General features: G+C 32.6%; 2 protein-coding genes and 1 long non-coding RNA gene across 4 annotated transcripts; 1 reads left to right on the forward strand and 2 right to left on the reverse strand.

Moving 5' to 3' along the window:
• The first annotated feature begins 16454 nt into the window (after window positions 1–16454).
• Window positions 16455–19476, forward strand: LOC17882526 (NAC domain-containing protein 69). Of its 2 annotated transcripts, none has more exons than XM_023781326.1 (8): window positions 16455–16692; window positions 16775–17040; window positions 17420–17557; window positions 17783–17929; window positions 17995–18273; window positions 18352–18705; window positions 18798–18932; window positions 19032–19476. In XM_023781326.1, exons 1-8 carry the CDS (start codon window positions 16539–16541, stop codon window positions 19206–19208), a joined length of 1650 nt encoding a protein of 549 aa, XP_023637094.1. In that variant the 5' UTR covers window positions 16455–16538; the 3' UTR covers window positions 19209–19476. The 2 variants fall into 2 exon arrangements, with proteins under 2 accessions (XP_023637094.1, XP_023637095.1); XM_023781327.1 differs by having other exon boundaries at window positions 18001–18273.
• A 2587-nt stretch (window positions 19477–22063) lies between these two features.
• LOC111830132 lies at window positions 22064–23108 on the reverse strand. The gene is made up of 2 exons (XR_002833506.1): window positions 22941–23108; window positions 22064–22540 (listed from the first exon to the last, which is right to left on the reverse strand). It is a non-coding gene; the product is annotated as an uncharacterized LOC111830132 (long non-coding RNA).
• Window positions 23109–23743: 635 nt separating this feature from the next.
• LOC17884211 (cytochrome P450 705A22) lies at window positions 23744–25819 on the reverse strand. The gene is made up of 2 exons (XM_006289833.2): window positions 24644–25819; window positions 23744–24557 (listed from the first exon to the last, which is right to left on the reverse strand). Exons 1-2 carry the CDS (start codon window positions 25565–25567, stop codon window positions 23934–23936), a joined length of 1548 nt encoding a protein of 515 aa, XP_006289895.1. The 5' UTR covers window positions 25568–25819; the 3' UTR covers window positions 23744–23933.
• Window positions 25820–25825: the final 6 nt, after the last annotated feature.

A 25825-nucleotide genomic window follows, 5' to 3' on the forward strand; every position in this document is an offset into this window, starting at 1 on the left:
ATACAGAGGATGTACCTGACTACCAATTAATACGATTGAGTATCGAAATGTAATATACAGAGGATGTACTTGAGAAACCAAGGTTTTCTTTTTCGAAGAAAAAGTTGCTGAAACAGGAACAGAGAGAAGAAATATTATAAGATGAAATTCTTTCTTACAAACAAACAGGTATAGGATTCAAAAACATACCTGCTCGCTCAGGTAATCCTGCTGTGCACCAGAAGTTACCAAAACGCTAGAGTCTACCACAACCCTACTACTACAACAGTTCAAACATAACCAATAACACAATGATATTGAACACCGAGGGAGAGAAGTCGAACCAGAGAAAGATCATGTAAACACTCCACTAGTCCAGTTCTTGGTCTCCTGAAGCTAAAAGGAAAGATTAGTACTCACTCATAACATTTATATAAAAACATTGTGAACAAAAAGATGTACTCAGTAGAGGAACTACAAACTCTATCAAGGAAATATATTATGAAGATCATACCTTGTTTTATAAGAGGGAAAGATGCAGTCTTCAGGTTGTATCTTCTGCAATACCTCTATTTCCCTGTTCAGAAATATTGAATATAACATGCTGTCCCAGCTCAACATGACATATAGACTTTTAAGCAAGATTTGAATTCCAATCATAAAGAAAAGCCTTTTTTAAAGCAGAATACTGAATTTGATCATGCTCTCCCTGCCCCAGCAAAACAAAGCCTTAATGAAGGACATCTTTTCTCCATCAAATTGCAGATATTGAGTAGTTTAAGCAGAAAATTGAATTTCTTGGTACATCATTGTACAAGCCTTAATTTCTGTGACTTTCACTCTCCATCAATTTGCAGAACATTGAATACTAAGTTTTAAGCAGAGGATTGAAGTTTATGTCAAGCTGTCCCAGTCCAGCAAGACAATAGAACTAATATGGTGGAGATATATATCTCCAGTCTTGGGATATAATATTGAAAGGCTTTTACTTACAGAGGTAATATATCTGCTACAAGCACATCTAGCTTGTGTTTATATAGCTGTCCCAGCCCCATCAAACTATCTTTAAACGGACCACCATCAACCACAAGTCCTATAAAAGAACTTTTCTTCTCTCCATCAGTTTGCAGAATATGAATATCTAGTTTAAGCAGAAACTGAATTTTTCTATAGCAGACATTGAATGCTAAACATGCTATCCCAGCTACAGCAGACATCTGTTAATCCGAACAATTAAGCTCTCAAAGCTATTAAACAAGCCTTATTAAAGGACTTTTCATCTCCATCAAATTTTGCAGAATATTGAATTGTTTAGCTTAAGCAGAGAATTGAATATCTCAGGACATCATTGTCCAAGCCTTAACAAAGACTAGATCTTAGCAGAGTTGAAGTTTATGTCAAGCTGTCCCAGTCCAGCAAGACAATAGAACTAATATGGTGGAGATTGATGTCTCCTATCTTGGGATATAGTATTGAAAGGCTATATATCTTCTACAAGCTGTCCCATCCCCAACAATCTACCTTTAATCGGACAATCTAGATTCCCATCTCAGACCACCATCAACCGCAAGTCCTATAAAAGAACATTCTTTTCTCTCCATCAGTTTGCAGAATATGAATATCTAGTTTAAGCAGAAACTGAATTTTTCTATAGCAGACATTGAATGCTAAACATGCTGTCCCAGCTACAGCAGACATCTGTTAATCCGAACAATTAAGCTCTCAAAGCTATTAAACAAGCCTTATTATAGGACTTTTCATCTCCATCAAATTTTGCAGAATATTGAATTTTGGCTTTTAAGCAGAGAATTGAATATCTCAGGACATTATTGTCCAAGCCTTAACAAAGACTGATCTTAGCAGAGATTGAAGTTTCTGTCAAGCTGTCCCAGCCACAGCAAGACAGTAGAGATTGATGTCTCCAGTTTTTGACAAGCCTTTTTACTTACGAACGCAACATCATCGGACAATTTCCCCAAATTAGAAACCGGACAGACACAATTCATATAATGTGCGAGTCCCTTTCCTTTGGGGTTTGAAAGAAAACATCAATCTTTCTAAACAAAACTAAAACCAAAGAAAAAACAAATCTTTTTAAAAGAAATACAAAGTTTTGATTTTGAAATTGAAAAAACCCTAAGATTTGAAATCCCTCCGAAAAAAGAAGGAAACATGAATTTAAAAGAGGGATTTTTGATTTACAATAGAGAAAATTCAGAATCTTTGCAAAGTTTGAAATCACGAATGTAAAAATCCCTAAAAAGCAAACACGAATTCAAAAGAGGGGTTTTTTATTTGCAGAAACAATGCAATCTGAAGAAGCCCTAAGATGAATAGCAGAACGAAAAAAAAAAAAGAGGGCTTTTGGATTTTGCTTGACGAGAAACCAAATCGAAGTCCTGATTTTGAAAAAAAAGGGTTCGATCAAAATCTAAGAAAAAGCACAATTTACAAAACTACCAAACCCCAAAACTGAAGGAAGAAAATCACAAAAGAGGGGTTTAGGTTCAAATCCATCGTAAAGAAAACGAAACCTTGCAGAGACGATGAAGATCTTCGGTGTATCGCTCCAGAGAAAATAAAACGGAAACGAGAGCGACGGAGGAGAATTGAAATTGTGATAAACACATAGCTCTGCCTCTGCTTATATAAGACAGAGCTCTTAGTTTAGTGACCGTTACGAAATTGAAACGAGCTGGATCGGGTCTTGTTTGATGGGCCTAAAGAGTTTAGGCCCGTCTCTTCTGTATAGGCTTTCCTTTTCTTTTCTTTTTTTTTCACATTTTTGTTTGCATCTTCTTCACGTGTGGTAATGATGTTTTTATGAAATGATTTTGTGAAAACAATGTTTAGTAATGTTAAAGAAGGATTTAATATTTTTCCTTCCAGTACGATATTCGAGATACAAACTTACAAGGATTTAACCAACTTTCTTCTAATTTTGTAAATTTATACATTTCTTTTAGTATATATACTAGATACTAGATGATGACAAATCAACAAACAATCCAATAAGTTAGCTACACCGTGTTTTGTGTTTCTTTGTTTAATTCTTAACCAAATTTTATCTTCTAAGTTTCCATTTGAATTTATCTGTTGGGACCATATGAATGCGTGGTTGTGTGTTTTTTTTTTGGATTGATTTTTCACTGAGCAATATATTTTGTTTGTAATAGAAAAAAAAACAAGTGACGACGATTCATTTATTTTTCAACGACACATAAAATTAGAAGACTAATGGAAAGATGCTCTTAGTAATGGCGATGCTCTTACATTAATGGTTTGGTTGCCTAATGAAGAAGATTCATATATGTAACATGATAATTTCACAAAACTCACAATTACAAGACTATCGAACCCCAAGGAAGAAAAAATCAGATGTTTCAAAAAAAATAAAAAAAAATCAGCTTAAAGATGGATGCAAACAATTTTAATTTGAGGTCTGAACAGTTTCAATGTTTCATCATATCAAAAGACCTGGTGATGACTATTCTCAGCTTAAAGGTACGAGGAGAAGCTAACTAGCATGTCCAAGAATATTTCTCCTAATGGTAGTATGGTTTTGTGGATTCTCCTAATTGATCATTACACTTTATAGAAAATAATATATTTGGTGCTAATTTCTCTTGCAACCTGGGAAGATACTTTATATTTCACCGGATGCCTACAATCCCTGAAATCAAAGTCCCCAACTTTTTCAATCATTTTCTTGTTTCTTGATCTTGTTACCTTTCATTGGTTAATCCTATAATGGTTCATTTTCAAGGAAAACCTAAAGCTTACGTACTGGTTGACATTATGTCTTAAACAGTTTGTCTTTATACGTATTTCACTTCTTCCGATGCATTTCCCGTTGATGTGCCATGCTTGTATCCTCCTGCACGGTAACAATCGCAAAGAGATGGACAACCTTCTACGCTCGTACAACAAGCAGCAAAGTCTTAACATTTCTGTCACATACATGACAGTTACTGACAAGATACTAACTAAACAAAAATCCAAAACGTGTTTCTTTCTTTTCGGAGTTTCAATTATATGTTGGGACCATATGAATGGGTGGTTGTGTATTTTTGATTCTGGATTGATTGAATTATCATTGATCAAATATATTTTTGTTTGTAATAGAAAAACTGAAAATATTTTATTTTCATAACGGAAATGTGACTTAATTCCTGAACTTTACCTAGTGATGACGATTTTATGCGTTGTTGTAAAAAAAAAACTAGTAATTTTTGATGTGGATTGAATTTTTATTGGCAAAATGGTTTGTAATAGGGAAAATCAGAATATAATTTTTATTGTTTTGTAATGCAATTATGTTTTTGAATTTTACCAAGTGATGGTCATTCAATTATATATGTTTCAACGACACATTAAGTTCAAAAGACTAGGTACCCTCTCAATGGTTGCCTAATATGAAGAAACATGCACGTTTACCACATCTAAGACATACAAGAAAAGAAGAGTTCACAAGTTTTTTTAATCTGCGCCAATCATAAGAGAGGAAGTGATTCGTAAAACTATGAAAATAAGGTTTATACTGTATTTTAAATCTTGTAGTCTATTACTCTGATAATTGACGAGAACACATTGATTGCTTGATTTTGATCCGACAAATCTAAAACACAAAGGCACAATAAAATGCGTGATAGAAGAAGAAGAATTTATACAGGGCCAAAGCTTCCAAATTGAATGCTTGAAGAAGCAACAAACGAACAAGAGAAGAAGAAGTGTCGTTCGTGAAGAGAGTCAGTGACAAAGAGGGGGGGAGAAGTCTATGGAAGTAGAGTTGTCAAGTGGTGCTGTTAGACTCTAAGAGCAACATTATTGCAAGACTCTTAAAACCCAAAATGGGTATCTTGCAACAGTGTTTTGTCGGATACCCATTTTGGATTTTAAGAGTCTTGCAATAATGTTGCTCTTAGAGTACGTGGCTTGTATAAGAGTATAGTTAGTAGAAGTATGGTCTAAAGCATGGTGTAACTGTCTCTGGTGTGTTGTAAGCCACTTATATGTTCGTCATATATGACCTCTCTAGGCATAACATATGCTAAGCTTAAGAAGAGTTCACAAGTTTTTTAATTCTGCGCCAAACATGAACTCTCTAGACCAGTGGAACTATAGGAGAGTTAAGATATAGGGAGAACTAATAACATATGAAAGTGAAACAGAGGCAAGATTTTAACACAAAACCCATAAGGCCTAATGTTTGCTAATGTTGGTGTTCATCCGTGTCAAAATCTGCTTAAACTCAAACTCAACATATCGAAGTATAAATCCTATATCATCTACCAACATAACAACCAGATCAGTTACGTAATTCAGTAAGAAAGATAGCGTAATATATATAACCACTACCAAATCTTAGTTATATATATTTTTCAAAAATCCTAACAACTAAAATTTCTCATTAATTTAAAAATGTACAGTACAGTTTCTTTTAATATATATATAGGCGTTATAGCTTAAGCTTAGAATATGTTTGTCATATATGACCTCTATAGAAACACCAGAACAAATCAAATGAAAATGGGCGAGAGCAGAAGATTATTAAAGAGGTAATAATACATGAACAACTTTTCTAGGAGTAGTACACAAATGAACACGACAGTCTTTCTAGTTGGTTCAAAAAAGAAAGAACACGACAGTCTTCATAAACGGATAAAAAGGAATTATGAGAAATTGGATTTGATGGGAAATTTGGTTGGTTTTTAAACTAACACTTAAAAATTTAAACATATTTTAGTTAGTCAAATGTTTTTAGCCAAGAATCCAAACAATGTACTAATAAATATTACTTAATAAAAATCTTTAAACTTAACTAAAGTGTTAACTACCTAAGACTTGTAAAGTTATGACACCAAACTAATGGGATATTTATCAAGTTTATCTAATCAACGTATTTAAATTTAACATAAACATTTTTTTGGAAATAAAACATTTTGGTTAATCAAAAATTTTGTTTAAAGAATCAAAAACAAAATTGAAAAAGAACATGTAAAGTAAATTGTTTTGATTTTATAACTATTTCTTTTACTATATACAAAAGTATGTTTTATGAACAATATATTTTAAAATTTAAGTGTTAAATTTAGATATGTATAAACATGTTGAACTTATACACCAAAACTTACGGACCCGAATGAAGGGACGGGATGCTAAGTCCGGTTTGTTTACAACATATTTAAATTTAACACTTCAATTTTAAAATATGTTGTTAACATGTATAGTAAAAAAATAGTTAAGAAACCAAAACAATTTACTTAAAATATTATATGTGAAAAATAAACTTAAAATTGAGTTTAAGTGTTAAAATTAAATTTATATAAAACTTATACACCAAAACTTATGGACCCGAAAGAAAAGACGGGATACTAAGTCCGGTTTGTTTTCCACATATTTAAATGTTGTTTTATAAAAATTCAAAGGAAAATGTTGTTTTATAAAAGTATTAAAATATGTTTTATAAAAATTTAAAGGAAAATTTTGCTTGATAAAACGATTTAGAATAGTAACAAATTAAAAATATATATATATTATTATTGACTGAAAAAAAGGGAAGAAAAAGGTATACCTGGAGGTTGTGATATCATATGAGAAGGACTTGAAGGAGAAAGAAGGATCCTTCCCACGTAGCAGAGAAGATAGCCGGAATCGTACATATAGTGATGTTAGCTGCTCAAGAACCTCTCTACCCTTTTGTGTCTCCACTCCACCCAATTTTAAGACACCAAACAAAATAGGGAAATTCACTTATCAGAAAAATCCAAAACTTTTTTCTTTTTAACTTTTTAGAAATCATAGTCATTATTAATAATCTAAAGTATACCTGCAGTTTCATAAGGAGGAGATAGAGGATCGTTCCCACATACCACCTGACCCAAGAAGATAGCCGGAATCGTACCGGTGACGTAATTGCTCAAGACCCCTCGACCTTGAAGAGTGGGATGCACCCAATTTGAAGCCACCAAACCGGGAAAATTAATGGGGAGTTTCGTTCACTGTACATAATAATTTTATATAAAAATAAAAACTCAAGAGATAGAAATAGAAATATAACCTGAGAGGAGCATTGGCCAAAGTTTGGAGAGTAACACTAGTCGCAACTCTCACGACTCTGCAGATCGACGTGTTTCCACAACACCATCGTAAGACTTGGTCAAAACTAATTATAATACCTTAAAAAAAATCAACACATAGAGATAGAGAGATATATATATATATATATATAACCTCAGAACATTGGCCAGAGACTGGAGAGTAACGTTAGTCGCATAGCCCAAGGTTGTGTTTGAATCATCATTAAGACCGCATGAAAACAAAAACAGAGCAAATCCTGTGACTCGATGATGACTCGGCTGACGTTTTCATAGAAGACTTCGTCACCGAATCTTCTTCAACAACATTCTGACAATCCAGTTGTAAGAGTGGCATGAGGGTTAGAGAGGCTAGAGACTACAGACTAGAGACATGAGACTTGCGATGCGAGACATGAGACATTAGACATGAGGCTATATAGACTAGAGCCTAGAGAGTAGAGACTTGAGTTTGTTATTCCTTCTTTTGTTACGGTTAATTACTTTCTTTTTATTATTCCTACCGTTTAAGTATTATATATTTCCTTTAATTTTTAGCAAAAGTTACCGTTGCACACAACGTTTTGATTTTTCAAAATACTTCATTTAAAATATTTTGTAAGTGAAAGAAGTAATCAAGGTACCGTTAAAATTTGTAAGAGAGACATGAGACTTGAGAGACTTTATATATAGCTAGACTAAAGATTAGAGTGACGTGAGACATGAGACTAGGATAAATTTGAATTTTTTAATCAAAATGCATCGTAATTCATACATATTTTCTTCAAATTAACCAAGCTTCTCTCCTATACATCCATCCTTCAGTGAAATAGAAACCTAGACCTTACCAAACTTAGACATATTATTAGAAAATAGACAACAAGTGTGATGTTTTCTTTTTCATTTTCTGTAAAAGCCTATAATATTGTTAGAAAATAGACAAAGCTTAGTAAAAATAATATATTGCATTTATTCGAGAAAGTAATAACATCATGTTGTCATCGCTCTGGTCAAGTTTTTCATATATGACATGAATATATAATCAATCATATTCATAATCAACCATCAATAAGCTCCGATTTAAAATAAGTTCGTTCCAAATCAACACACACACACAAAAAAAAAAACCATACAAACGGTTTTGCGACGTGTACTTGCCATGTGTACTTCTACTTCTTGATTTGTATAAATTGTACAAAATTTATGTTATTCAAATAAAGAGAAGTCTAACAAAATTCAATGATTTAGAAATCTACTTTAAAATTCAATGATGTGAAATCTAATTGCTAATAAGAATATTACAAATTAAAACATTTTAAGTTTAACACTTTTAAGTTTAAAAATAACTTTAGAAAATTCTCTTTTCAAATGATTTAGTAAAATTTAGTCACAAAAAGAAAAAGGTTTATTTGAAATCATTTGGTAAAAAAACCTTGATGTTTACTTATTAAGTTTTAAAATCAGAAAATCCAGAAGCAAATAAAAAACATAAATCTTTTTGTACTTTAAAAACATCATTATTAATTATTAACTAAAAAAAAGGTAAGAAAATGGTATACCTGTTATATCATATCAGAAGGACTTGAAGGAGAAAAAGGATCCTTCCCACGTAGCAGAGAATCGTACCGGCGATGTAAACTCTCGACCCTTTTCTGTCTCCACTCCACCCAATTTGAAGCCACAAAATAGGAAAATTCACTTATCAGAAAAGGATGGTACGTGTATGTGTATGTGTATGTAAGAAAAAAAAAACTCAATACACTAGATAGAGAGATATAACCTGAGAGCATCGGCCAGAGATTGGAGAGTAACATAAAACCTATCGGTCGTATTCAAATCACCATTAAGACCGCAGGATAGAAAAAAAGAACAAACAGAGCAAATCCTGTGAATCGGTGATGACTCGGCTGATCGATGAGTTTCCCATAGCGAGTTTCCACAACACCCAACGTTTTCATATAAAGACTTCATCACTCCGACAATCTAATTGTAAGAGATTCGGACTCCGAACAACTGAATCGATTAAGAAATAGATTTTCAGAGTAGTAAAGAGGATGATGATGATTCTAGTACAACCTTTCTTTCTCCTCAAGAACGAGAATTTTGATTTCTGTAATGAAAGCTAAGCAAAAGGGCTGTATTTAAAAGAGGCTGTCGGTTTATTAATATTTTCCTTTTCTTTTGTTACCGTTGTCAAGCATTTACATATTTCCTTTTTACTGTTAGCAAAAGTTACCGTTGCCTACAACGTTTGATTTTTGTATTTTTTTTTAAACCCATCTGAAGAACTATATATGGTGCCTATATTTTTCTATAAGATAAACTATTAATAAATTCAAAGTATTTTTTTATTTTTTTTTATTTTTTATTGGTTTGATTATCTTTATAACTTTATATTTTATATATTTTGTTAAATTTGTAAGAGAGATATGATGAGACTAGAGACTAGAGAGACATGAAACTTGAGAATTGTAATAAATAACCATTTAGTGTCACTTTAAGAAGATACAAAACGTACTATATGTCCATTATTATCTTTTTCTCATATATATGTCGAGATTGGACATGGTTTCCTACGTGACTACTATTTTTTTTTTTACTAGTAATCGTTAACTCTCTTTTGTCGTCTCTCGATTTCAGATGATTTTTTAATTTTCAACAACACATTAAATTAATTAGAAGACTATTAGATGGTTTTGCCCAAATGTGAAGAAGATTCATCTAACAAGATAATTTCACACGCATAAACTAGTTCATCGAAAACCTTTTGAATGTGAACATCAACGTGTAGCAATGCAGACAGAAATAGGGCTCTATATCGTCCGTGTTGTGAAGGTGTGCAAAATAATGTCTAACCCCTTCGCTAACGCACAAACTTCAGATTACTAATTAAATTATATCAATTTATTGATTCAAAGACGCAGACAAGAAGGGTCTGTCCACTATTCACATTAGCTTTACTCACTATTCATATCTTTCAATAAACAGGCATCTACCAGTTCTGTGCATGTGATATGTTTTAGGGTGAAATCGAATAAACTCATAAAACGTAGCATAGAAATTAAGGACACGCGATAACAAATAATAATAAAGGGTGTTTGAAGAATGTTACCATGGTCCGTGAACCTCATTAGACCACCACCATCGTAGGATATTAAGGAGTTTTTAAGCAGTATCTTAAGATCCTTTCCACCGGAACCAAGTCTCCCTGATCGTGTTGTCTGGCCTTTTACTAAGGATGGTGTGTACTCCTTGAAGAGTGGAATTTGGTTTCTTAACCGAGAGAGAGAGAGAGAGAGTTGATAAGGCCTGTTTTTGGAGACCAATCAAATCATTAAAAAGGTGAAGGAGACAGTGTGGAGTCTCAGAACTGCTCACGGAATGTACTTACGGCGAGAGCTTGAAGTAAGCCACCTTTTGGAAAGCTGAAGTGTAATATTCATTCTTCTTGGCTTAAGGAGGATTACTTTTGTGGTGGAGCATGGATTTTGCGGAATGTTGTATTTCATGCGAGAGATGCTTTCCTTCCTAGCTAGGAGCAACAGGATTTCGTCTGAGCTTAGTTGTCTCTACTAGTGTCTTGTTAGTCTTCATGATCTGCATCATGATTCGTGTGAGATTTGGTTGGATTTTAGGGCTGCTTTGGAAGCGATATCAACCCCGTTAGCTTGGCCAAAGTATCGATCACAACTTGATAAGATCGAGTTGACAAGATCGACAATGGGTTTTGTTGAGGTTTTAATTTTTCATGTTTGATGTTTTGGTTGTTTTGATCTTGTATGACTCTCGTTATTAAAATAAAGTCCATCAGCGTTAAAAAAATATATCCTAACATAGTCAGTTAAACCGATGAATTAATTACCTAACCATCTACCAACATAACCACCAATTACGTAATTCAGAAACAAAGACAACTAAATTAATCTAGAAATGTAGACAGACGTCCCAAGGCCAGATTTGTTAACACTGTTTTTACTCAAGAAACCATTCATAAAAACCATTCATAAAACCATTCATAAAAATGTGAATGGCGTGTGAGTCTTCCTTATAGAATGGCGTGTGAGTCTTCCTTATAGAAACCATTCATAAAAATAAAATAAAAAACACAAATTGCATGTACAATCAACCAAAATTACTAATACAACACACAATTCACAATTCATATACAGTCCACAATTTTCCAAGGCATATTTTACAACAATTAGTGTACATGAACGGATCAAAGTAAATTTGGTTTGTTTTTCTGCTTAACACTTAAACGTTTTTCAAAATTATAAGTAATTCAATTTAGTTAGTCAAATTTTTTTAGTTAAGAATTAGAACACCTTTAAACAGAAACATTTACACTACATAAAAATTGTTGAACTCTATGAGACCAAACTAATGGGATACTAATTCCAGTTTTTTTTTTTTTATCAACGCACTAAACTTTAAACATGTAGATTTTTTAATTTTTAGAAATAAAACCATTTTGGTTGGTCAAAACTTTTGTAAATAGTTAAAACAACAAATTGATATAAACAAAGCACTAAACTTAGTTAATCATTAATTTATAATACGTAAAAATATGTTAAACTTATGACACCAAATTAATGGATCAACAAGACATGATGCCAAGTCCAGTTAATTCTTAACGCATTAAAATGTGATACTTAGAATTTAGAACTAAAAAATATTTTGGTGAGATGGTTTATCAAAATATTTTTGTTAGGAATCAAATCAATTTTCCATTTAAAATAATTATTTGGTAAAAAAAACCTTAAAACTTAATTAATTGTTTCAAATTCGAGGTACATTGGCAAATTAGACCTGCCTTTTAATCTTATCACTAAAATGCCATTCAAAAACATTAAGAGGAAAATGAGCAAGCAATGAATTATTCTGGTTAGTCAAAGATGTTGATCTTATGACATCAAACTAACATATCAAAAGAATGGGATGCTAAGTCCGGATTATTTACAACGTATTAAAAACTGAATATTTTGATTAGTCAAATTTTTTAGTTAAGAACAAAACAATTAAAAACATTATGACACCAAAACTTGTAAAGATGTTGAACTTATGACACTAAACTAACATATCAAAAGATGTTGACTTATGACACCAAACTAACATATCAATGCAAGCAACTTAGACCACCTCCGATGGTGGGTGCTTATTTATTTTTTTGTATTAACTTTTTTAAAATAAATTCTGCTTAAAGAGTTAATTTAGACAACAAAGCTTATGAAAAGTGTTTGATTTTGCATTAAATATAATGCAATAAATATAGGCAATGTCTTAAGCTAACCATTAAGCAATTGCCAATGGAGTTGCTCTTAGGAGTATGCAAGGATCTTATATTCTCTATGCAAATCTTAGGGTAAAATACCCCCTAAGATGCTTGCATTGAGGATGGTCTAAGACCAACATTATTGAGGGTATCTTAGAGGCCCAGTTTTTGTAAAGAAAGTATATTTTCTTTGGGGGCCCTAAGTTTGGTTTGTTTTTAACTTTTAATACTTAAAATTTGTGGTTAGTTTAAGTTTTTTAGTTATAATAAAAGACAACGTATTAAAAATGGGGGAATTTCAAAAATACAATTTTTCCAATACCACTTTTTAAAAATACCCATTTTTCTACTTTTATCAAAAAGTCACTATAAATTTTGAAATTTATCAAAAAAATATGAATAAACTTATATTTATAGACACAAATTATCTTTACATGTGTGTAAATTATATATATATATATATATATTTCATAAGTACCGTATAAATACCTTTTAAAAGTCATATAAAAACCTTATAAAAACTTTGTAAACCTTTTAAAAACCATATAAATGCCGTTTAGAACCTTTGAAAACTTTCTAAATATTTAGATTTAGTCACCCAGTAGTAATGATGATTTTGATGTACCTTATCAATCATAGAAAAGTTTATAATTTTTCATATTTGAAAAGGGGTATTTTTGAAAATGGGAAAGAGAGGTATTTTTAAAAAGAGTTACACCAAAAACGGTATTTCTCAAAAATAAGTGTTATATGACACCAAATCTTACGGAAAGCTAAGTTCGTTTGTTTGTTTAATATATTTAAATTAACACTTAATTTTTAAAAATATTTTGTTAATAAGAATGGTATAATAAAAAAAAAACTTTAGTTAAAATTAATTAGTGAAAAAATATTTGTGCAAAATATTAAAATGAAGTTTTATTTCAATTTACAATACTTACAGAAAAATAGTTATGCAAAAAATACCCCTTTTGGTGTACATGTTGAAGAAAGTTTTTGAGAAATACCCGTTTTGTCTATCCATTTTTTAAATAACACATGTTTAAATATGAAAATTATAAAGTTTTATATGGTTTATAAAGTAATTCTAGATAATAACTATCAATGGGAGGTTAGATCTAAATAACTTATAACTTTTTAAAAGTTTTAAATCTGGTTTTTAAAAAGTTTGTATAAGGCAAATACACAGTAGTTATGAAAATATATAATATTTTATGCACATATAAAGGTAATTTGTGTGTATATTGTGTATATATTGTGTGTATATTTTATACACATATAAAGTAAAGGTAATATGTGTGTAAATTTTATAAGTTTATTTTTAGCGTAATTAAGTTTACACTTAAAGTATTTGAAAATAAAAATATTTGGTTAGTCAAACTTTTTAAGTTAAAATCATTTCACCAAAAAATAGCTTTCAAGTTAAAAAAAAATTACTTAAAAGAATTAATATTGATTTAAGTTTTAGTGTTAAATTTTATTAAGTATAAACATGTTGAACTTATACACTAAGACTTACGGACCCAGAGGAAGAGACGATATGCAAAGTCCAGTATTTTTTTAACTTATTTATAACACTTAAGTTTGAGAATATATTATATAAAAAATGTTGTATTGTAAAAATAAAAATTCAGTAAAGAAATCAAAACTTATGGTCCCGAAAGAAGGGACGGGATGCTAAGTCCAGTTTTTTTTTAACATATCTAAATTTAATACATAAGTTTGAAAATATTTTGCATATTGTATAGTAAAAATAATAATTCAGTTAAAATACAAAAATTATTTACTTATAATATTATTTTTGGAAAAAACTTAAAATCAAATTTAAGTGTTAAATTTAAATACATTATTTGTACATGTTGAACTTATACACCAAAACTTACTGACCCGAAAGAAGGGACGGGATGCTAAGTCGGTTTGTTTATAACATATTTAAATTAGACACTTAAGTTCGGAAAATTTTGTTAATAAAAAACCATGTTGTATAGTAAAAAAAAATCAAGTATAAATATTAAAGAATTTACTTAAAATATTATTTGTGGAAAACTAAAATTAAAGTTTAAATTTAAATAAGTATAAACATGTTGAACTTATATACCAAACTTACGGACCCGAATAAAGGGACGGGATGCTAAGTCCGATTTGTTTTTAACATATTTAAATTTAATACTTAAGTTTAAAACATATTTTTATAATATATTTATACCGGTTTACTTAAAGAAAAAAAAACAGTTGGAAAAAGTCATTACATTTATTTCAAAATCTGAAAACGAAAATCTTACCTTTCTTTTTGTTTTTGGAAAAAAAATATTTTAAATAATTAGTCAACATGAAATAAAAAAATCATATGGTAAAAAACCTTGATGTGTAGTTTACTAGTTTTAAAGTAAGAAGTGAAAAAGAAAAAAACATAAAATCTTTTTTTTCTTTTGTTTTTAGAAATCATAGTCATTACATTTTTTTTTTTTTTACAACATAGTCATTACTTTTAATCTAAAATAAAATAAAGAAAGTGAAAGTAGTATACCTGCAGTTTAGGACGGACTTAAAGATAGACGATCGTTCCCACGTACCCCCGAGTAGAGCAGATAGCCGTAATCCAGTTTGAAGCCACCAAACAGGGGAAAAAAAAAAAAAATACGAAAGATTAACGACGAGTCTCATTCACTGCTCACAAACCATTTGAAAAACTCAACAGACAACATAAAGAGAAAGATAGAGATGAAACCTGAGAGCATCGGCCAGAGATTGGAGAGTAACGTTAGTCGCATAGCCCAAGCCCCATGGTTGTATTCAAATTAACATTGAGACCGCAAAGAATAAACAGAGCAAATCTTTTGATGATGACTCGGCTGATCGATGAGTTCTCCATAGCGAAGTTTCCCATCGTTTTCATATAAAGACTTTGTCACCAAATCTTCTTCATCACTCCGATTGTAAGAGATTCTCTGAGCAACTGAATCGATTCAGACATAGATTTTCAAAGTAGTAGAGAGGATGATGATGATTCTAGGGTTTTTTTTTTCTTACAAACTTTCTCTGCTCAAGAACGAGAATTTTGATTTCTGTAATGAAAGCTAAGCAAAAGGCTGTATTTAAAGAGGCTGTTGGTTTATTAATATTTTCCTTTTCTTTTGTTACCGTTGTCAAGCATTTACATATTTCCTTTTTACTGTTAAGCAAAAGTTACCGTTGTAGCAACAACGTTTGAATTTTTATTTTCTAAACCAATGTTTTATTGGTTTGATAATCTTATAGCTTTATTTACAATTTTTAGTTAGAGATAATTAATTTTAAGGTACCCGTTATTGTAAGAGAGGCATGAGGCTAGAGAGTAGAGACTACAGACATGAGACTTTGCGAGACATGAGACATGAGGTTAACGACTATAGCCTAGAGACATGAGACTTGAGTTTGTCATAAATAACCATCATCGCTTCAAGAAGATACAAAACGTACGTTATTATCTCTCTTTTTTTTTTTTTGTCATATATGTCGAATCTCTCAATTTCAGATTGGTAAGTGTATTCTTAAATAAAATACATTTTGTCCAAAAATATTTGTTTTTATCCTTTTTCTCCTTACCAACAAAGGAGAACAATAATTGTGATTTTCTTTTTTTCTTCTGTAAATAATATAGTATCTATATATATTCCAGAGAGTAAGGGCACCTCCAAAGGGAGGTGATTAGTGAGTTTCATAAGTTTATTGTGGACAAAAAACAAATCAAAATTGAACAATTAAATAAAGAGGGAGCCTAAACTAAGGGGTTTTAGAAGTTGTGTTTAGGGGTACTTAAAGACACATGACAATTACTTATTGGTAAAAAATATATTCATCTCTTTTTCTTTCTGTAATTTTTTCTCCTTCTAACATTTTTGTTTAATCAATTTTTATTAATGAAATGTTGTTAAGCATTCTTTTAAAGGTTCACAAATGCATGTGGTCTAATAAACTAATAATAACATCATGTTGTCATCACCGGCGACTATAATAACTTCTCGAAAGATCTTTTCTAAGTTTTGCGACGAGTACTACTTGCCACGTACTTCTACTTCCTGAGAAAGTAGTAATATTATTTTATGGATATTTGATAAACAGAAACTAACAAGAGCTATAAATATCTCTCACTTCGCTTGTGTTTCTCTTCACCAATCACTTCACCTTCTTTGTATTTGAAGAAAAAACAGAGTTCAAGAAAAACAAAAAACATGGTGAAAGATCTGATTGGGTATAGATTTAGTCCTACGGGTGAGGAATTAATAAACGATTACCTGAAGAACAAGAATCTTGGTAAGACTTGGCTCGTTCATGAAGCTATTGGCGAGATCAACATCTTGAGCTACATACCCGAGCTCTTGCCTGGTAAAAGAACTCTCTGTCTCTGTCTTTTTGTTATTTATCAACTGTATCATTTCTAATTTTGAGGGTTTTATTTTGGTTGCAGATTTAGCGGTGATCAGATCAAAGGATCCTGAATGGTACTTCTTCTCTCCGATTGTGTACACGAACTCGAAGAAGAAAGAGATGAAGAGAATCACAGGTTCTGGGTATTGGAAAACTACTGGTAAAAATCGTATAATCAGGGATAAGAGCGGTGTTGAGATCGGTCTCAAGAAGACACTTATGTACTATGAAGGTAAAGTTCCAAATGGAGTTTGGACTCCTTGGGTTATGCATGAGTATCACATCACTTCCTTGCCTCATCTTCAGGTATTACTATTTCAGAGCTTTTTGTTTTGTTTTGTATATGTTCAATCATCTGTTGTTGACATTGACTTGGTGAGTTTTGACTCATCTTTATACTGATCTAACCGTTAGCTGTTATTTCCCATGTGGTCTAGTTTTTGAGGTCTGCGTTTGTGTAACAATTCTAACTTTGTTGTGTGTTCGGTTTTGTTTGTTTAGAGAAGTTATGTTATATATGCCAAGTAATATGTCAATCTAGTTCAGTTTTGAGGTTACGTTCTATTTTAGTGTGGTGTAAAGTTTCTCTATTTGTTTTCAAGAGTGTTTTTGCTTCTTATGAATTGTGATTGATTTTGTTTTGCTGGCAAAGAACTTATGTGTGTACGTTTGGATTTTGTTCCAGATAAATTATGTTATCTGCCAAGTAAAGTATAAGGGTGAAGCTAAAGACATTTCATATGGTAATAACTTGACTGAGTCAAGTCACTCTTTGGATTTTGATTCGAATACTGCCATAGCCATGTACACACCTGAGCCTGCGGTAAGTCCAGTTTCTGACATGTTTCATTATTCATTACTATCGACCTATGTCTTTACTTGTTAGATTGAGCAAGTCACTAGTAAGATCAAATTGTTAAATCGTCTAAAAAAATATTTTTTTCAGTGTTAGATGCCAAAAGTATCCATTTTTGTGTAGATGGGCTTAATCTTTGTGTTAGTGAAACTATGAACTTATGTGTGTTTATGCGCTTCTGATATTGTTCAGGATTCCTATGTTATCTGCAACGTATGTGGCAGGGGCGGTAAAGAGGTAGTAAACATTTCAAATGGTGATAGCTCGAGTGAGCCAAGTCTTCCCTCTTTGGTCTCTGATTCCAATACTATCAGACTGACTTGCATAATTCCACCTGTGGTGAGTGTCCAGTTTCTGCTACTCATTAGTATGGAGCTGTTTCTTTACTTGTTGCCTCTTTACAGTTTCAGGTTGAGCAGCCAGGTCAAGGAAACTTGTATGAGAATGATTTGATGTTACCAATGAATGAACAGATGGGTGGATCTGATCCAAACAGTATAAACAACAGCCCTTATGTGCAGCTACAAGCTCCGTTCTCACTCCAAGAAAATGATGAGCTTCTGAGTGGATTACCGCAAAACTTGACTCACACTTCATATGGTAATAACATGACTGAGCCAAGTCACTCTTTGGTCTTCGATTCGAACACTGCCATGGCGAGTAACAGGGCACCTGAGCCTGCGGTGAGTCTAGTTTCTGACATGTTTCGTTATTCATTACTGTCCACCTATGTCTTTACTTGTTGTCTTCTCTTTTTCCAGATTCAGGTTGAGCAGGCAGGTGGAAATAATTTTGTTGGTATGTCTCTAGATGATTTGATAGACCCAAATGAGGATCTCTCTGAGTGGGATGAATATTATGATCCAGACACGTTCTTCAGCGACGACATCAACAACACTAACACTTCCTTGCAGCCACAAGCTCCTCACTTATCCCCTAGTGATAATGAGTTTATCGATGGATTGATGAATGTTTGTCAAAGGCAGGTTAAAGATTTGTTTACCTTATCTATGACAGAGAACCGCAACAATCACGCGGCAACAAAACCTTTGTCAGGGACTATTCCTGATTATAGCAGTGATAGTGACAGCGATGCTGAATCCATATCTGCAACGGTAAAGCACATCACTAGTTTTTTTTTTTCTTTTTTGTAATCATTACTTTGATGGAGTAATCTTTATTCTCACAATTCATTCTTATATGACAGAGTTACCCAAGTACATCAAGTCCAGTTGATAGTGATGGTAGTTCGAATAGATGCCTCTCAAGTTGCTCAAGCACGGACTCTTGCAAAGATCCTTCAACCGGTAGAGAGACCCGGGCTGTACTATCAAAACAAGAGGTCTTGAGTTGCTCTTATGTTGATTTTGGTGCTACTTATATCTTATATAATCTCAAAACATTATGTTAAGATAATGATTATATGTGATTTCCTTATCAGGTAAAGCAAGGAACCCCAAAAGCCATTGATGTACCTATAATGAAGACAGAGAAGAAGGGGTGGTTTATTACAGAGGAAGCCATGGAGAGAAACCACAAGATGAAGATCATAGGTTTCATTCTCTTGTTGGCTCTCATTGGAATGATCACATCGGCTTTACTAAACGTCAAAGCTTGAACCAGCTGATGAAGATTTGATTGCTAGAGAAGCAAAGCAGATCAATCAAAGCACCTTTCTTTTTTTTCAACTTGGGTTTTTCAAATTTTGTTTTTTTTTCTGAATGTTTTGAATAATATATAGATGTGTGTGTGTGTGTGAACGAGAGACGAAACTCGATTGTTATCAATCCTGTATGTATATATTATAGGTCTTTCTTGTGCCTAAAGTCAAATGTGTTTAGGGTTTGTAAAAAACCTCATTTGGGTAAATAGAGCTTTTACCTATTCATCTTTATGGAACCTAATCATAAGTGGATTAAAGAAATCTCAAGATCCTATAATCATTATGAACATTACCATACTCATACATTAACACTAAAACATGATCATACTCATAAATTAACACTAAAAGATGATGATACTCGTACATTAACTCTAAAACATGATAATACAAGTACATTAACTCTAAAACATGATCATACCGTAGAAAGTGAAAACCGTTTCATGTCGAAGTCAAAGGTGTAAAAGCTTCAACTTGACTTAGAAGTTTCCTTAACAACTAAACCTGTAATTAACCTTTTGTGATGTTGGGTAATACTTATACTTATACACTTCCTTGCCTCATCACAATCTGGTATCTATCTCATGAATATGACCATAGGCTTCATTATCCTTTTGCTGGCTCTCATTGGGAACATCATATAAGTTTATGACTAAGCATCAATCCTTAACTAACACTCTCTCTTATCCTAAAATTCTTATATTTGATGTGTCGTGTGTTTGAATTAGAGATGAAACTCAGTTGCTCACAACCTTTATAGCTTACATATTCTTTATTGTTCCTGTTTATCTACAAATTGGGGATATAATGTTGCTTGTGCCTAAAGTTAATACATTTTAGGGCTTTTTATCTCATTTTCCTGGAGAACTAAACCACCCAAAACAGAGTTGGATTAACGAAAAGTGTCTCAAGATTCAACATTTAACATATTAGACAAAAGAGATCCTAAAACAGATTATGAGATCACAAGTTCTTGTATTGGTAGATACATGATAGATCCGAAGACACAGGCCAAGAGATTAATTTGATCCTAAAACATTTTTGACAAAAGAGTCTAAAGAGATAAGAAAAAAAAAAAGAAAAAAAAAAAAAGAGCCTTCTTCAATTTAAATACATCTCTCTGTTTTTACTCTTCTCCATTAAAAATCCAAAGCAGAGAGAACTAATCTTCATCTGTCTTTTGAAACCATCAAAACAAGAGGCCTTGAGTTGCACCTATGTTGATTTTCTGGGTGCTTGTATCTGAACATATGTTTGATTTTGAAGATGATGACTGATCTTTTTTTTACTCTTAAGTTAAACAAGGAATGGTGTAGACAGAGAAGAAGGGAGTGTTGATTAGAGAGGAATTAAATGAGACAAAACAGAGAGAACATGCTCATAGGATTCATCCTCTTGCATGCTGGCTCTCATTAACGACATTTATATCAGTTTTAACTAAACATAAATTTCTTAATTAAGCACTCTCTCTCTCTCTCTCTCTCCTCTCTCTGACCTAATGTTCTTTGAATGAGCAAAATGATATATATCTTTTTTTGTGTGCAGTGTGTATGAACTAGAAATGGAATTCGTTCTTAACTTTTATTGATTACAGGTTTTATTATAAGACTTTTTTATTGTTTCTGTTTTTAATTATTGGGAAAATTGTTTCTTGTGTCTAAAGTTAAAGCATTTTAGGGTTTGTTATCTCATTTTATCGACAAGAGAGAGCACAGCTCAAACACCCAAAGGCAGTTGGATTAATGACATAGATGGAATAGACAAAAGAGTCACGAGTTCATTATAAGAGAAGAAAGATCCACTTAAGTTTTGATCGGCTGCTGAAGTTCTCTTGATCTTCATGATTATTTTACAGTCTTGAACAATTATTCCAACATTTGTGTAATCATTTTTGTGTGCATTTTTTTTTGGATGTGCTGCCTTGGGTTTTGATTTAGGGTCTGAATGTTTACGAAGGTTGTGGACAAATCCAACTATTTTTAGGGGTGTACTCTCTGTTGTGTACCGACTTTATTTATATGTAAAAATAGTAAATAAAGTCTATTACCGCTGGCATATAAAAAGAAAATAAAAAACTGGTAAATAAAAGACGGTTCTGCGGTGGGGTTTTATCCGCTTCAACTAGGGATGTTAATGATGGGTAAAAACCCAATGGGTACCCGGAACCCAGGAAGTTTATATACAGTAAATAAAAACGGGCTTAAATGAACAGGTCCCATTTTTAACAGGTTACCTATGGATTTTTTGTATATATATATATATATTATTTTTTTAATTTCTCTTTATTTTTGTTTTGTTTTGTGTACTTATTAACACCATTATAAAGTTAATAAAGTCAGATGTAGTTGAGAAGAAAAAGAAATCAATTTTTGAACAAGAAAAGAAAAATATCAATAAACATGATCAATTTCATTTTATGAAGAATTCTTTTAAGTGATTTTTAATCATTTTGAATTTGATAGATCTTTCCTAGTTTTAGGTAATGCATTTTAATTTATAGTTACATTGTTTTACAATCATGATTACTTACTTAATATATATATACACACACACATCTATTATGAAAGATATAAGTTGACATTAGAGTTCATTTTAAGAGAATTATGAGATAACTAATTAACATATGTGAAAATATAAAATAAGTTGTAATTTATATTATTTTAATGTTGTATCAAAATTAAATTGATATATTATATTAATGTTGTTTTATGACTTTGTTTTTGGTTTTGATAGTAGTCTATGCTTGAATTTTTGATATTTAATTTATATTTTGTTAGTTTTTTTTAGAATGAATACTTTTTTTTGTCATCCAATAATCAAACAAACTGATTCAAATGAGATAATTCGACGGACAGTTGTTTACATACTTGATGACATTTAAATTTTTAGGAATAAGAGAATGATGAAAATTATTCCCTATCAATATTGATATCATCCGGGTAGACAGAGAACATCTCTGGCTTCAACCGTTGCCACGATTCTCTCTCCCCTTCCCCCCTCTCTCTCCTTCCCCTCCTCTCTCTCTCCTTCCTCTCTCCTTCTCTCTCTCTACACATACATCTATGATAGATCTACTCTACAAATACACATCTACGCTCTACATTATCTACACATACACATCTACGCTCTACACATATATCTATGATACTCTTTAGATAATAAATGATACATCCATCTTTCATCCGAAAATAAAATCTGAAAAATACAGAGTCTAGGAGTAACTTCCAAGCAGAAGACGGGAAACTCAGTCAGTGTCTGGAAAACTTCAAAGGCTGGCTTTGTTTTTTCCTCTGCAAAATATATCAAGAAGATGCATATAACTATTAGTACGTTACTTCAAAAAAAATCCAAAAAGATCAATAAATCATCTAGACGAATTAAACACTTCATTCTTTGTTGTTAACGAAAATAAAAAAAAAACCCCTTTCTATGTTTCCTTAGACAGAGCATATACATATATACAATTTGTTTCTTTATCAAAAAAAAAAAAAATATCCATATACAACTCAGAAAACCATACAATATAAATTGATCACACACCATTGAATTTAACGCAAGACAGCATGATATATAACTAAAGCAGAGCATCATGTGTTGTTTAACTTGATTTAAAAGGTTTGAAAGATAACGAACTAACAAGAATCTCTTGACAGTAAACAAACTAGAGGAACTAGAACATGATAATTTTACCTGTAAGATGATGCTTTTTATGTTTGCTTCTCTCGGATAGACAAGTTGATTAGTTGAGTGAAAGAGAACTCATGTGGAAGAAACATAACTAAGAGAATAATAGAAAAAAAACAGAGTGTACTTGACATTTGTAAGAAATTTATGAGTAAGAGATTTGTGTCCGAAGTGAAGAGTAGTTGTACTACTTATAGAGTTCATTGTTTCATTTTAATATTAATTCATATATGGTCAACAAATGTTTGATATTTTTCATTTAATTAATATAAATTCGAACGGTCACAAAATGTTACCGTTTCTTAACGGTCATATTTTACCAACTCTCAGATTAAAATCAGAACGTTGGAATAATATGGGAAATCGCAAACGCACTCAAGATTCTCAAGTAGAATATTAATTAAATCATTTTCTTTTGTTCTTAATATTAATTAAATCATTTTCCTTTGTTATTAATCTTATATCTATATTCGTGTGGTGAACTAGAGAACTCAACCTTTAAGCTTACAGGTTTGGTTATAGGACTTTTATACGATGAAGATCACAGACCTGTAATCAGTGTTACAACAGATATATCACATTGTCACAAATATAAATTTTAGAAAAAGTTACAGAAAAAAATCGTGTTCAAAAGTGTTGATGATCATACACAAACAGTCAAAATCATTAACAATTTTGTAGTATAAAGGTTATTTTCGAATTGTTCATGGTTTAGTGATAAATGATACAATTGCTACTAGCTAGGAGATCCAAAGTCCTCTGATCAATCAAACACTAGTTTTATCTTTGACATTCTTAGGTCTCCCAAATCGTGTCATGTAACTTTCTACTTATTAGTAAGCAAATTTTTGCAATATTTTATTTCAGTGTTTTGACTTTCAATTACATCATATGAAAGCAAAATCCGATCTTCCATACAGATTAAAAGATTCGAAGAACAGGAGTGCACCTAAGCAAGAAGAAAGCAAACTTGTACATGTTCCCCCCCCCAGCTGAGTGTTAGGAACTGGGAATCTGGGTTCGAGGAACTGGAGTGCACTTAAGCGGGTGTACCATTGTTAGGTTCATTCCTCCATAAGTCTCTTCCATGTTGGCCTTATCTCCTTTGATTTTCCAATCAAAACACTGCACCATCACTCCTATAGCTGTTCCAACAAATATAGATGCTAGATTTACTCCAGGACATCCTCTCCTTCCCCCTCCGAAAGGAAGGTACTTAAGTGCTCGCTCTTTCTCTTCTTTTTTCTCTGATCTTGAAGAAGCTAAAAACCTCTCTGGCTTAAACACAAGAGGATCTTCCCAAAGATCAGCATCTCTCATCACAGCATAACTATTAATTATGAGTGTCATCTTCTCCGGTATGTAGAACCCTTCGATCTCACAGCTTTCTTGGAACGACCTTACCAAGAGAGGCACTGGTGGATGCAATCTTAGCCCTTCCTTAACCACTGCTTGCAGATAAGTAAGGTTTGGTATATCTGTTTCTTGAATCAACCTTGATTTCCCTACAACTGAATCAATTTCTTCTCTCAATTTCTCAAGAACGTTAGGGTTGTTTATGATCTCTGCCATTGTCCATTGTGTTGCTTGCGTTGAGGTATCACTGCCACCAATGAAAAACTCCTGCAACGAGAATACTCATAACATTTAGTTAGAACTAAGTTTCGTTTGGTTCCTCAAATGAAATCGACATACTGAGGAACATTTACCACAAAAAAAGCCTTGATCTGATTCATAGTGATCTTATACTCTGCGTTTTCGTCTCCATAAGCTGCCAATAACACGTCCATCATATCCATACCTTGATGCTCCTCGCATAGCTTCTCTTTGTGTTCCACAAGAATCTTCTCTAGCAGCTCATTGAATCTGTTGGAAACACTCATTATGTCCTTCTTGAACAGGGGGATCCGAAGCTTCTCAAGCGGTCTGCGAAGTATAGCTGCCAGGAAAAGCTTCTTTGTCAAGCCATATGATTCATCCACCAATCCCCTGACTTTCTCTGTCTCACCGTTCTCCTCTGAAAAACTCCTTCCCATGATCATCCTGCACAAGATGTTGTTCATAAGGTTTTTCACTTCCTTACTGATCTCAACGCTCTCTGACGTCCTCGCCTTATTGAGAAGGCTGTTGTAAAACCTCTGAAGCTCCTCAGCCCGGATACCTCGTGACCACTCAAGCGACTGTGACTGTGGTCGGAGCAGCTTTGTTGCCATGAGTTTCTGCATGAACTTCCAGTATTCTTCATAGGGAGCGCTGACGATGCCAAAAGATCCAAACACAAGGGACTCATCGAACGCAGCAGGACCACGAGAGGAGACGTTCACATCGTGGGTCTTGAAGATCTCGTAGGCCACTGAGGCTGAAGAGACGAGGGTGATGGGGGCGTTAAAGATCCGGATATGTAGGAAAGGTCCATACTTGGAGGAGATTTTCTGAAGAGACTTGTGGGTTAGAGTAGAGAGGAGAAGGTGAAGGTGACCGATGATTGGAAGAGACGGAGGGCTAGGAGGAAGATCACTGTCTCGTGGGTCCTTTAGTTTCTTGAAGTAGAGAGAGTAACATAGGAGTGAAAAGAGACACAAGAGCAAGTAAATGAAACAGTTTTGATAGTCAACGATGATCATTGCAGCCATTGTTGCTCAGAACTCAGAAGTGAAGAGGCTGATGAATCCCAATCAAGAATCAGATAATATATATCATACTTTGTTGATATTATATTAACAAGATGGGATCCGTTTGGAAGAAACGTAAAAGAGTGGAAACCTACAGGTTTCTTAATGTTTTTATAATAGTATAATAAGATCCTTGCCATACTCGTGATCTTATTAATAATCTAATAGCATAATCTATTGACTCAGATAGATGCAAGAGATTCTTACTCTCTCTCTCTC

This window comes from Capsella rubella, unplaced genomic scaffold (genome assembly GCF_000375325.1).
Source record: "Capsella rubella cultivar Monte Gargano unplaced genomic scaffold, Caprub1_0 scaffold_6, whole genome shotgun sequence".
In the NCBI taxonomy this organism is placed as follows: Eukaryota; Viridiplantae; Streptophyta; class Magnoliopsida; order Brassicales; family Brassicaceae; genus Capsella; species Capsella rubella.

Excerpts from the sequence above, each read along its gene's own strand:
- LOC17882526 (XM_023781326.1), top strand. The coding sequence starts at position 16,539 with ATGGTGAAAGATCTGATTGGGTATAGATTTAGTCCTACGGGTGAGGAA. Across the intron at positions 17,558-17,782 it reads TGTACACACCTGAGCCTGCG|GATTCCTATGTTATCTGCAA; the intron begins GTAAGTCCAGTT and ends GATATTGTTCAG. Across the intron at positions 18,706-18,797 it reads CTGAATCCATATCTGCAACG|AGTTACCCAAGTACATCAAG; the intron begins GTAAAGCACATC and ends CTTATATGACAG.
- LOC17884211 (XM_006289833.2), bottom strand. The coding sequence starts at position 25,567 with ATGGCTGCAATGATCATCGTTGACTATCAAAACTGTTTCATTTACTTG. Across the intron at positions 24,558-24,643 it reads AGATCAAGGCTTTTTTTGTG|GAGTTTTTCATTGGTGGCAG; the intron begins GTAAATGTTCCT and ends TTCTCGTTGCAG.